The 13,517-nt window shown below is 23.7% G+C and overlaps 2 protein-coding genes across 2 annotated transcripts; both read right to left on the bottom strand.

The window, feature by feature from the left end:
* Positions 1 to 202: 202 nt before the first annotated feature.
* SRAE_2000104700 (Conserved oligomeric Golgi complex, subunit 3 family-containing protein) lies at positions 203 to 2,779 on the bottom strand (the record flags this gene model as incomplete). The annotated part of the gene is made up of 2 exons (XM_024651951.1): positions 203 to 2,425; positions 2,471 to 2,779. The coding sequence occupies 2 exons, from the start codon at positions 2,777 to 2,779 to the stop codon at positions 203 to 205; spliced, it is 2,532 nt and encodes an 843-aa protein (XP_024505577.1).
* Positions 2,780 to 3,268: 489 nt separating this feature from the next.
* On the bottom strand, positions 3,269 to 6,476 carry SRAE_2000104800 (G1/S-specific cyclin-E; the record flags this gene model as incomplete). Its single annotated transcript, XM_024651953.1, has 5 exons — positions 3,269 to 4,026; positions 4,076 to 4,108; positions 4,947 to 5,711; positions 5,766 to 6,243; positions 6,303 to 6,476. 5 exons carry the CDS (start codon positions 6,474 to 6,476, stop codon positions 3,269 to 3,271), a joined length of 2,208 nt encoding a protein of 735 aa, XP_024505578.1.
* Positions 6,477 to 13,517: the final 7,041 nt, after the last annotated feature.

Here is a 13,517-nt window from a genome sequence, read left to right on the forward strand (position 1 = left end):
TTTATAACATAAATAATTTTAATATAATTATCAAATATCAATTTGCATTGAACTTTTACAATTTTTTTTCTTAAATTTTAAATAAAAAAAACAAATTTTTTTTAATAGTTTTATCATGCTGTTTTATTTTAAAATTACCATAAACATAAAACAAAAAAACTTTATTTAGTTTTAATTTGCATAAAAAAATAGGACATCGAATTTAACATTGATCTTTTTTATCTTCTTGTAAATTATTTTCCTTATTGTCAAGTAATTTTTTCAAATCTTCACATGAAAGAATTTCCAATGAATCTTTATTTTTAAAATTTAATCCAATAAAATCTTCAATTTTTTGGAATTCATTAAGAATAGATGATTTGACTGCTTCATGTAAAACATTTTCAGTATCATTGTCATTTAAATATAACTCAAGAGTTTTTTTGTATTCAGGCCATGATTTAGATAAATTTTTAATAACTATACTTGTTAAATCATTTAAAATATTTGGAGATAAATGTTCATTTTTACTCCAATCTTCTTTATCAAGTTCTTCTTTACTTTTTTTATTCCATTCTTCAATAAATCCCGTACACTTTTTTAAATCGCCTATATAAAAGTTTGAAAGTTCATTAATAAAATTAATACAATGTTTTTTTAATCTTAATTCTATTAATCTTTTACTATCTTGTATAGCTTCTGTTATTTGAATTGGTGGAGTAAGCAAAATATTTAATAAAGCATTATCACTACTTAATTCAAACCATTTTCCTCTATTTTCAGGATTAAAAAATTGGCTGGCGTAATCTTTATATTTTGTTATATCAAAACTATAATCCATTGTTGTTAATGGACTTTTAACTCTAGAAAATTCTTCTTGATTTAATACATTGTGACTTTTTATCAATGCTTGACTTCTATAAAGAATTGTTTGATCACGTAAAATTAATAAATATTTAATAAGAAATAAATCACCATCAACAAAACGTGGTAAATTTGATTTGACACTTGTTTTTGAATTTTTTATTTTTTCACTTGCTATTTCCAATGATTCACAACATGCTGATATCAATTCAAGCATGAATGATTGAAATATATCATTATCAAGACATTGATAAATTCTATTTATTCCTAATAAAGTTCTTTTAACAGTTGGATACCATAAAGCATGCATCTTTTTAGAATCATTTTGTTTATTAATTTGTTGTGTTTCATCAATAGAATTTAATAACATTAATTTTTCAGGATACAATAAATCACCAGAACAAGGTACATACCCAACAATATCAGTTTCAGCAAATGTATGCGTTTTATAAATAACTCTTTCAACAATATCACCACTTAATTCATTCATAACACGTATAAAACCTGTTCTAGAATGTATCCAATTTTCTGATTCTGGAATTAATTTTATTACATTAATACAACGTTCTTGAATAAAATCATTTTTTACTATTTTAAATAATTGTACCAATAATTCTAAATATTTATTTTGAACAATAGTTGGTCTAAAAGTATCATATAAAATTCTACAAATATTTTCCGTAAATCCATCAAAAACCTCAGCAAATTCATTCATAAATATTGTTTGTTGATTATTTTTATTTACAACAGGAGTAGCACGTTGTAAAACTCTACTTCTGGAAGAATTATAAGAAGTAACAGAACATCTAGATGATCCTCTTGGAATGGAAGTAGGCTCCACATTATTTTTTGGTAAAATAAAAAATTCTTTCATTAATCTAAATTCATCATCACATATTCTAAGTAAAAATGAACATGCTTTTTTTAAAAATACACAAGTACCATTAACGTTTTCTTTTAATAAATCTTCTATAGTTGCTGTAATTATATCTGATATTAATTCCCACCTTATTGAAACATATTCTTTTAAACAATCAATTATAAGCATTTGATAATCCGGATGATTTGAAAAATATTTATCCGTTATAGTAAAAGCATTTATAACAGGAAATGCTTTAACACCAAAAACACCATAAAGCAATGTAAATATTTCTTCTTCTGTAAATTGTGATAAATCATTTTTTGGATTTTCATTTTTCTTTTCTATAACACTATTTTTTGCCTTTTCAAAATCCGAAAATAAACTCATTTTAAGAACTGTGAAACTTTTACTAAGACATTGTCCATATTTTTCAAGGTAAATAGAACTTTCTTTGTAATCTGGATGTGATTCTAAGAATGTCATACAATCTTTAATTGTTGTTAAAATTTGTGTAAACAAAGTTCCTGTTACTGATAATTTTGGTGTTTGAAGTTTTTTCATTACCCATTGAACTTGTTGATAGTAATGTAAATTTGTTTTTATTTCTTCTGCTCCTGCTGCAAGATGTGTTTGTTGACTAAGCATTGCTTCACAGGCATGATGTAAAGAAGATGTCTTTTCTGTGACACAAAAGTAATTTTTTTTTAAATCTTCAAAAATCTATTTTAACTAATTTATCTTTACAGACATATGTAATTTACTTACTTTTGTCAATTCCTGCCTTTTATTTTCAATTTCATTTACAGTCTGAAAAACACCATATAATGATTCCATATTTTTTATATCTTCTACATTTTGTATTATACCATCAATTGATGCACAAGCTTCATTTTCAAGTTTTCTTGTAAACCTTAAAGCTTCTAAACGTTTAGAAGCAAGTAAAACTGAAGATTCATTTACTTCAGATTTTTCATTTGGTTCTTCTTTTTCAAAAAGACATTCATCATAGTATAAATTACACTTTTTTTCTAAAATTTCGCCTGCTTCTTCAGTATATTTTGTAAAAATATCCATTTATTAGAAGACAAATACAATATAACCACCTACGTGGAAGCATTAACATTATAGAAGAATCATATCACCAAATACTAAACCGGGTTCGCGTTAAGACAACTTATGGTAAAAATTAACTGATAAATCATGTATAAATAAAAATTAATATCTGTTCCATGAAAAAAACAAATTATTTTATCATAAATTTTATATTAATAAATAAAAAATTTAATGCTAATAACAACTCAATAAGATGAAGCATATGAATTTATTACAATATTGAAGCCTCATAAAAGGCACTTAAAAATTTGAAGTACCTCAAATAATAAGTGTACTAAAAATATTTTATTACTTCTGCTGAGGACGTTTTTACTTGATGAAAGCAACTTAAGAAGGATAAGTTTAAGACATAACAAAAGGAGTAAATTGATGGAAACCTATTAATAAAAAAAAACAATAGTAACCATGACATTTGTTTACAAAAAAAATTTATGATAAAATACTTTAAAATTAATCTGCTCTTCTAGCCTTTTTTTTTAATTTCTTGTCTTCTTTAGGTGTCTTTGGAGAGTTAGGATTAGAAGAAGCATTACCATCTTTTCCTTTATTTAAAATATCTTTTGGAATCCATTCATAATCAACTTCATCACTAGATGTTCCAACTTCAACAGGAACTTTTCTTGCAGTAGTACGCTCTCCACCGGTCATAAATTGTGTGTAAACAAGATAACCAATTCCTCCAACAATTCCAACAAGTGTGAAGAAAAGTGAGATATTTTGAAATGAGAATCCGGTAGTATCTTTAACAACAAAAACAGTTGAATTAAAAATATTTGTCTTGTATTGAACTTTATCTGAGTCATGGTAATAAATGTCAATTGTAAGAGTAAGTGGATTTCCGGCAAAATATGGATGAGGGACAATTGAAAGATCGAAAGTTCCTTCATCTTTAGATCTGACTATTTGTTCATAATTTGGAGTAGAAAAGTTTTGGAAAATTTGTCTAAAATCCATTGGATGTCTAAAAGATGCTTCAGAATATAATACATGAAAATCTTTATCTCCCTTATTTTGGAATCCAATTACAAATTCGGCATCACTACCAGCATACAATTCTTTTGTCATTTGAGCGTCTACTGGAGATCTAATCAAGAAAGTTGTTTTGACATCTGGTGAAGATGGATATTGAGGTACTTTAATCGTTTGTCCTTCTTGTTGTTGAACTGGTTCTTCACTTTCAACAGCATCTTCAGCACTTAAAAAGATAACTGGAAAAATTATATGACTTTAAAAAATAAATAAGAATCCAAATCTTACCAGAAGTAAAACATAATATAACAAGGAGAGATACTTTTAGGCACTTCATTACAAAATTAGTATAACTTCCTAAAAACAATAAAGTATAGCGATTGAATTTTTGATTCTAATGACAGGCTATGAACTAATTACAGACACTAAGTAAGACTGTCAAAACTGAACAACGTAACATAGACGCATTTTACCACTTCTTTATAATTGCCACGCCGGATTGCAAATTCTCTATTCGCTTTAGGATAGTTGAGTAAATTGCTAGTTTTAAAGTCATTTATCTATAGTTTCATTGATGTATTTTTTTCGTATACACATGTTACTTATTGTATCTTGTCATTTTTCTTACTTTTTTTAATATCACACAGATTTTCTGGTGTCATTATCATTTTTATATATAGAGAATTTAAAACGTCAAATATGTTATGTGGAATATTGGGTTGTTAAAAAATAAAATAATGTTTTTATTGGTATTTGATACATTAAATTTAAATAACAATGGTAAATTTTAATATAAATGAATATTTATAATTGTTTATTTAAACTAATTATTTAGATAAAATTTATATACATTGAGAAAAAGATTAAAAAAAAAATATATATATTTACAAAATAAACATTAATTGTATTTCGCTTATTAATCTTTACCTATTTAAATACGATAAAAAATATTCTTATTGTTTTTTATTTATGTATTTTTCTAGTTATAAGTTAATATATTCTGATCTTAAGAGTTATTTTACGTATTTAATTTATTCCTGTCTTTGATTATTTAAAGAATCCCAAAACTTATTTTCATACTTTTCTACATGATCTTTTAAGCTTGGAATATTCATTAGTTCAATGAAAAGAAGAGAACATGTTTGTATACGATACTTACATTCTTCTGTCACCTCATTCCTATTACCTTCTAAAGATTTATGAGCTTGATCGACAAGATATTCATATTTAATTTTATATTCCTCAACAATTTTATCAATATGTTCAAAAAATGGCTTTATATAACGGTATTCTTCCTCAATATCCTCTTTCTTGTATCTTGAAAAATTTAAATAACCGTCAAAATCAGAAAATTGAGCATAAAGTATGGCAGCTGCTAATTTGGAAGGATCATAACATAAGTGAGGATTCGTCAAAGTAACGAAATCTGCCACTGCAGCAGAAGAAATATAATAGTGAATCAATTCATCTTGAAGTATTATTGGGCTTTCAGAAAAGTAAAGATGATCAATATCATCAGATACTTTGTTTTCATTATTTAAACTTGAATCAGACTGTGATGAAGTAGTGCTTGAAACGGGAGAGTTGTTAACAGAGTCTCTTTCTGTTGATATAGAAGGATCATCATTGTTTGTTTTTAACGGTGATTCTGAACCTGATGGAGTTATACAACTTTGCATATCACATGTAAAAGATATAATTCTAAAGTATAAATCAATAAAATGAAGCGTTGTCAAAGGATTCACAGAAAATTCAAGAACATGTGTGACTACTGCTTCTGTTTTTATAAGTTGTTTTAATGAAAAAGCATCTCCACATTTAGATACTAAACTTTCTCCGGTGATTGGAATAACTTCTTCAATTTTACTTGCTAACTTTATACAAGCACCCGCAAGTAGTTGATATACACTAGGTTGAATTTTTGCTACAGAAAGAATACGATCAAAAAAATTGACAGCTAAGTGATATGTGATCCTACTTTGTTGTTCCTCAAAAGCAATTTCCATTAACCAACAAAGTATAGTAATACGATTTCCAAGACTGATTTCAGTTACCATTGGCTTCCCTGGAGCATATGCTTTTGGATAAATTTCAGACTTTTTATACATTAAATCTATAACATCATAAGAATTACCATAATAGTAGTACTCTGGTAGATGTACAAGATTAGGATTTCTCATTGAAGCATCAGAAGTTACATCATAATCAATGCTATAACAATTTGGAGATTTAATAAAAGAAAAAGGCAAATCTTCATCATTATTAACACTAACTATTTTATCATCCAAAGAATCACTTCTTCCTGAGGCAGTCTCTTTACCAGTATTTTTTAAATTCATACTCCGTGAGGGAGAATCATCTACATTGAATTCTTCCTCACACCTTAAATCGTCCACTATCTTTTCTTCACCTTCCTTTCTTCTTTTTATACTTTGGCAAGTTACTGGTGAGTTAGACTATAAAAAAAAATTAATTAATTAATTAAAAAAAAATAAATTAAGATATTATTACATACACTTTTATCTTCTCCTTCTATAATATTAGCAAGAACTGTTTCTCTTGTTAGTTCTGATTTGTTATTTTTTTGTTCAAGCGATTCAATCTCAGATCGACGTTTACGAGAACTTTTTGGTGGTATATTAGTGTTAGAATTAGAGTTAGTCCTAGCAGAGTCTGAAGGGTTTGGCATCCTCCAACTAAAATTAAAATAAATATAATACTGTTATTTTCACGAACATAGCGTACATTTTATTAAATATTTAAAAAAATATATATAATATACAATAAAATACAAGGATAACGTTTTGAATCACAAGATATATACAATGATCATTCAAATTTTTCTATCAAAAATGTATTAATGTACTACACTTAAGTTATCCCAAAGTTTTTATGAAGATATTTGGGAATTAAGGTTTATCTCATTTGGAATAATATGCATCAAAAAATAATTATTCTGATGATTTAAAAGCTAAATTCTCACAAAACATTGGGTGATTTTTTAAATCTAAGGAAATTTGTGAATTGTGGTATATAGTTTATGAAACGTTATTGTTTGACAAGCGCGTTTGATAGTAGAAACAAAAGAAGAGTCTACGAAAAGTACATTCAAAATTGGCATAATGTATTGGATTGTTTTAGAAATAACACTAACTAATTTTTATGACCGTTCCCAGAAATTTATCATTGTAATGGTGTTCTTTTATCTGATCGATGATATATAAATAGAAAAAAAAAAGATTTTTTTTTTTACTAAAATTGTCTAATTGTCTAGGATAATAATTTACACTTTTTTTTTCAAGTAGTAATAATTTTGTTGCACTATATAAAAATTATTTCAGTTACTTCTACTATTAATTATTATATTAGAAATATTTCTATTAAAAACTAAAAAGTGGCATATTAATAATAAATGGTTATTTCTAACATAATTAACTATAGTTTGTTTATATGAATTTCTTTTAAAAGTACTTTCTTACATCTATTTAATATTATACTTCTAATACTATTTTTTTTTTTCAATAATAATCAGAAGATATCTTAATCATAAAAATATCACTAATAAGGATTACCATGTATAAAATAAAAACAAATATTAAGTAAAATAAGTTTTATATAAATATAATTAGAATGAAATTAAATGACAAATGATATAAAGATAAAAGGATGTTGTTTATTTAGAAGTTAACCTACAATGGCACATTATCAATTTTATAGATCTTTTAAAGTAAAATGAATGGTGGCAGATGGTTTAACTTTGAAGGTAAAAAGATTCTTATGACAAGTGAAAGTATTTATAATATTAATCCCCTTGATAAGAAATGTTAAGGTGAATTATGTAATGTCCTTTTTGAAATAACAAACTATAGTGTGTATATACATATATACATTTAAATAACAATATATATTATCAACAATAATAATATTTTAATAGTTCGCACATCCTAAGTCATTAACAATTTACAGGAATGGTGAATAAAATGATTTAAAATAAAATATTTTTAAGGATGAATTTTCTTTGTTAAAATTTGTGAAGCAGTATTCTAGTAATTTTTATAACAAAGAGATTTAATAGATATTAAATAGCGTTTTAAAAAAAAAATGAGAAATGATGAGTCTGAATACCTAGTTTTGTTCATGATTATTTATCTACGAAAAAAAGAAGTTAACATATATATATAAAAAAATAATGTATAGGTAATATCTATTACAATAAAAAAAAAGAAAGTACAATGTATTTAAGTATAAAGGAAAGTTTTATAGGAACAATAGCAATTAAAAATAAAAATCTTATTCATTAAAGTTTTAAATTAATTTTAGAATTTTGTACCAGGAGGGCTATCTAACACTTCTAAAAATACTTAAGTTTTAATCTTAGAAATAAATCACCTTAAAATAATGAATAATTGAAAGGACTATGTAAACAATAATCAAATTAAATGGGGCATTATAAAAAATAGTAGTAAAATAAAAATTTCATGTTATTTTGGTAGATTTTAAATATTATGCTATGTACTTTTATAGAACATTGATAACCATGTAACTTGATAGTAAGATTTTTCATATTAAGTCAAAATATATTTTAATTTATTTATTATTTATTTAAAATTTATTTAAAATATTACTGATTTAACTAAAACCTTTATATGTAATTTGTTATATAAATGTGGTTGGTATTTAATAGATAATGAAATTTATATTATATATAAGGTGATACCAAAAATTCACATGTGGAGAAAAAAACAATAAAAATGTAATAACATTTTTGGTGGTTTATTATTTATAAATTTCTAATACATTTTCTATTATATAAAATTAAATGATACCATGAAGTTTAACTATCTATTTAAAATATTATTAAAATGATGGTAAAATAGATAAAAACATAACGGTTAATATTTATATATTAAAGAAAGGTAGTAGATATAGTGTGATTGAAACATTTAAACAATGATGCCATCTTTAGATAATGAATATTGAATAATAAAATTTTTCACTTTCCTATTTGTTATATTAAAAATTATATTATTTTTATTTTTAATAAAATAATATAAGCTAACAATAAGCTACAAATTATCTCCTCTTTTTTTTTAAATATTTAAAAATGTAAAAAAAAAAACAATTTACAAAAAAAAAAATAATGTAGTAAAAAAAAATAATTTTTTTTGTTAAAAAAAGGGAATGTTAACAAAATGATTACCTTATAAAAGAATCACTGGTCATTATGGTAAAGTAATCTAACATGATGATAAAAACGATGTTATGTAACTATAAAAAAAAAAAGAGAATTAATGTTTGCAACCTTCCCTAAACAAATGACAATTTAAAATAAAAACGCCGATAAATGTACAAAAGAAGATACCGATAATTAAAAAAGTGATAAAAGATATATTGTGCAAGATGAGTGAAAATATGAAAACTCATTATTTATTCCATTTAATTTTTTTTTCTAGAAATTTAAAATCTAAGTTAAATAAAGGGTAATAAAAAACATATGTTTAGTTAACATGAAACTTTTTTTTTTATATAAATCTTTATTATTATAATTATATTTATAGTATAACATTACCTACATCCATTTTAAATAAAAAGATCTAATAAAAAAAATATCATCTTTACATCAATTGTTTAATGTCTTATAAATTTTTAATTACAGTATTTTTATAATTTTCTATAACTATATTATTTATTAAATAATCAATCTTATTTTAATTTATTACCATTTTAAATGATTGGATCTAATATCATTTTGTATAAAGGAATAAGTAATTAGATAAAATATGATTAAAAAAACTAATATAGAGTAAAAGATTAATGAAAAGTTTTTTTTTATTATAATCTACAATAATTATCATAAAAAGTAAAACTGCTATTATAAAAAGTATCATTTTATTTATATATAAAAAGTATGATGTCCTTATCATAGGTAAATGAAACATTTATACACCCTTATTTTTTATGGTGACTATTTCATTTTCTCTTGGATGAATGAGTGATAAGAAAGGCAACATTTTTTCTCATTTATTAAAATACACATATTATAAAAGATAAATTATTTATCTTTCTTATCATTTCACTTTTTATAATGAAAAAGAAGTTATGTGGTCATTCATGTTTAAGTACTACTTATGTTATCTTTAAATTAAATATACCTTTAATGTTGTTCCATTTTAACCTTCGTCATGTGTTCTTTAATCATTACGAGTTCAAAATTTGTCATTAATTTTATGATTAATATTATACTTGTTAAACTATTAGAATCTAAAAAAAGACCATTGACAGTCTATTATTTCCAGATCTTGGCATTTGATAAAATAAAAAAAAAAATAACACATAATTTAGTCTTAATATATTCTGTTTTATTATATAATTAATAATTATTAAAAATGAAATTTCTTAATTGAAACACTAACTTGTCATTGCATATATAAAATTTTACTAATTATAAAGATAACGGAATGTCTAAATAAAAACAAAAACATAAATACTCAAAATAAATAAATAGAAGTAAAAACTTTACTATTTTGATAAGATACACTTTCTACAATATAATATTCTTACTAGATAATTATAAAATATTTAAATTTTGTTAAAATTTAAATACACAACTAAATATATGTTATCATTTTACTTCAATAAAAGTTATAGAATTTTCATTATAATTAAACAAAAAAAACTAATTAATTGATAGCGTTGAACTATTAGGATGATTTTAATTTTTTTTTATTACAATCGTTCAAAATGTATTTTTTTTTTAAAAATATAGAAATTTTAATATTTTAATTAATGCTTATGGAATCAAAAAAAATTTAACAACAATCATGAAAACTATTATCATATTAACGTTGTATAAAATTATTTTTAAAATTTTTATTCAAATTTTTTTATAGGTTAAATAAATTTAACTTCCGAATATAAATAAAAATATTTACAATTAGTTTATCATTCAATTAAATATGATTAAGTTAAATTGATACAAATTATTTTAACTTTATACTTTAATAATTTTATTTCATTGAATTTTAAAGTATTAATGTCTACAATATAAAATTTTATTAATAAAAAAATATTTCAACTACAAAACACAATTCATTTATTCAATTTATAAAAATAAAACTTTTAATAATTAAATAAAGTTCATGAAAAAAAGTTTATTTATTCAGTTTAAATATTTACATTTAGTTTTTTTTTATAATTTTTACATTTAAAATCAATTCTATAAATTTTTTGATGTTTTCTTTAAAATGCCAATAATTATTTTATTAAAAACAAATTATGATATGTTAAAGTTATTATTTAAGTGTATAAATTTATTCCCGCTTTTACCAACACGTCTCGTACTAGTCTGTACTTCCTTTCTTATCTATAAATTTCAACACATTTTATATTCACAAAGCCACTGTTTGATAATATTTAATTGTTATTTTTTTTTTACTCAACGTTAGAATTTTACCAAACACAGTTGGTACAGAAAATAATCAACCATCTTCTTATTAATACATTTATAGGTAATTCCATATAAGAATGTAAAGATTTCACACCTTCTTATGCTACATTTTTAGTTAATTTTAAATGTCTGCTAAAATAAATTTTTAGGCATATCAGAAATATTAAAAGATAATAAAACACTTAAGATAAAAAATGAAGAAAAAAAATATTTGATCAAATGTACTTTTTGTATTTAACGAGATTACATAAATTATCTATATAAAGTTTTATCTATTTTATAACTTTTTTTGTACCAAAGTAATCAAAAGTACATTTAATTTCTTATATGATAAATAGATCATGGAGTCTCATTATTATTATTTTGATAAGAAATGTTACATTTTTATCTTAAATATGTCTGGTGTACTATTGAATAAAATAATTTGTCCACAATAATATTAATTTTTTTTTAAATTTTTACATGAATCAAAATGAATGGGAGAATTTAAAGAAAAAAATTATAAGATAATGAAAAACAAAAAGTTTTTATAAAACTTATTCAATCATTTATAAGAAAATTATTAGCCGAGAAAATGAAAAATCGACAAAAATGAATATTTTAGATAAAATTTCCACCCTTGGTCATATCTCGCTTTTTAATGAAGATAAATGAAAAAAGATTTCTGCAATCGTCTTCTAATGAGTTTTCAAGTGGGGTCTACCTTCAAAATAATGTTATACCTTTAAGCACTTGCGAGATATAAAAAAATGGTGACAATGGATTACGCGCGAAAAAGTACCAGGTTTTATATCTCAAGAACAGCTGAAAATTTTAAAATCTTTTCAACGTAGGGTATACCTTAAATCACGAAAGAAGCACAGCGCAACAAATTTCATGAACCTGTGACTTCATTAACTTGAGTTATCACTAAATTGTTAAAACTTTTTTCAAAACACATTTCTTATCATAACTTCATTTTTAGAAGTCCTATAAAGATATGAATAGGTTTAATGAATTTCCCGTAAAAAATTGATCTAGAAAAAAGTGTTTATTTTTAAAATTTACAATATTATCATGGAAGTCGAGATTTAAAAAAAATATTCCACCATTTCGCCCTTCAACTTTGAATTCTTATAACTCCTGAAGTTTCAATTTTCGAATATTGTTGATTATATTCAAAATTCATCCCATTTCAAGGGCTATCGAATGACTATAGTGGCATATTCAAATTCCAAAAAAAGTTGTTCATTTTTGGTCACATTTTTAGAGGTAAAATCGGAAATCTAGAAAATTTTTGGCCAATTTTTATATCTCTAAAAATAATACTGTTACAGCTATAAAAATTAATATTCTAGACCTACTTTTAAATAGAAATCGAATGAAACTAGTCCCATATTCATAGGCTCATTATTTGCTAAGATACTGAAAAGTCGGGAACAATGAATATTTAAGAAAAATTTCCGCCTTTGTTCATATCTCGCTTCAAAATTAAGATAAATGCAATCAGATTTCTGCAATTTATTTTGAATGAGTTTTCAAGTGGGGTCTACCTTCAAAATTTTTTTATAACTTTAAGTACTTGCGAGATATAAAAAAATGGTGACAATAGATTACGCGCGAAAAAGTACCAAGTTTCATATCTCATGAATTATTGAAAATAAAAAAATCTTTTCAACGTAGGGTATACCTTAAATCACGGAAGAAGCACAGCGCAACAAATTTCATGCACCTGTGACGTCTTTTACTTGAGTTATTACAAAATTCTTAAAACTTTTTTTCAAACATATTTCTTATCATAACTTCATTTTTAAAAGTCCTTTAAAGATATGAATAGGTTTAATGAATTTCCCGTAAAAAATTGATCTAGAAAAAAGTATTTATTTTTAAAATTTACAATATTATCATGGAAGTCGAGATTTAAAAAAAATATTTCACAAATTCGCCCCTCAACTTTGAATCCTTATAACTCCTGAAGTTTCAATTTTAGAATATTGTTGATTATATTCAAAATTCACCCCGTTTCAAGGGCTATCGAATGACTATAGTGGCATATTCAAATTCCAAAAAAAGTTGTTCATTTTTGGTCGCATTTTTAGAGGTAAAATCATAAATCTAGAAAATTTTTACCCATTTTTTATATCTCTAAAAATAATATTGTTACAGCTATGAAAATTAATATTCTAGACCTACTTTTGAATAGAAATCGAATGAAACTAGTCTCATATTCATAGGCCCATTATTTGCTGAGATACTGAAAAGACGGGAGCAATGAATATTTTAGAAAAATTTCCGCCTTTGTTC

The sequence above is a fragment of the Strongyloides ratti genome, assembly GCF_001040885.1.
Source record: "Strongyloides ratti genome assembly S_ratti_ED321, chromosome : 2".
Lineage (NCBI taxonomy): Eukaryota > Metazoa > Nematoda > Chromadorea > Rhabditida > Strongyloididae > Strongyloides > Strongyloides ratti.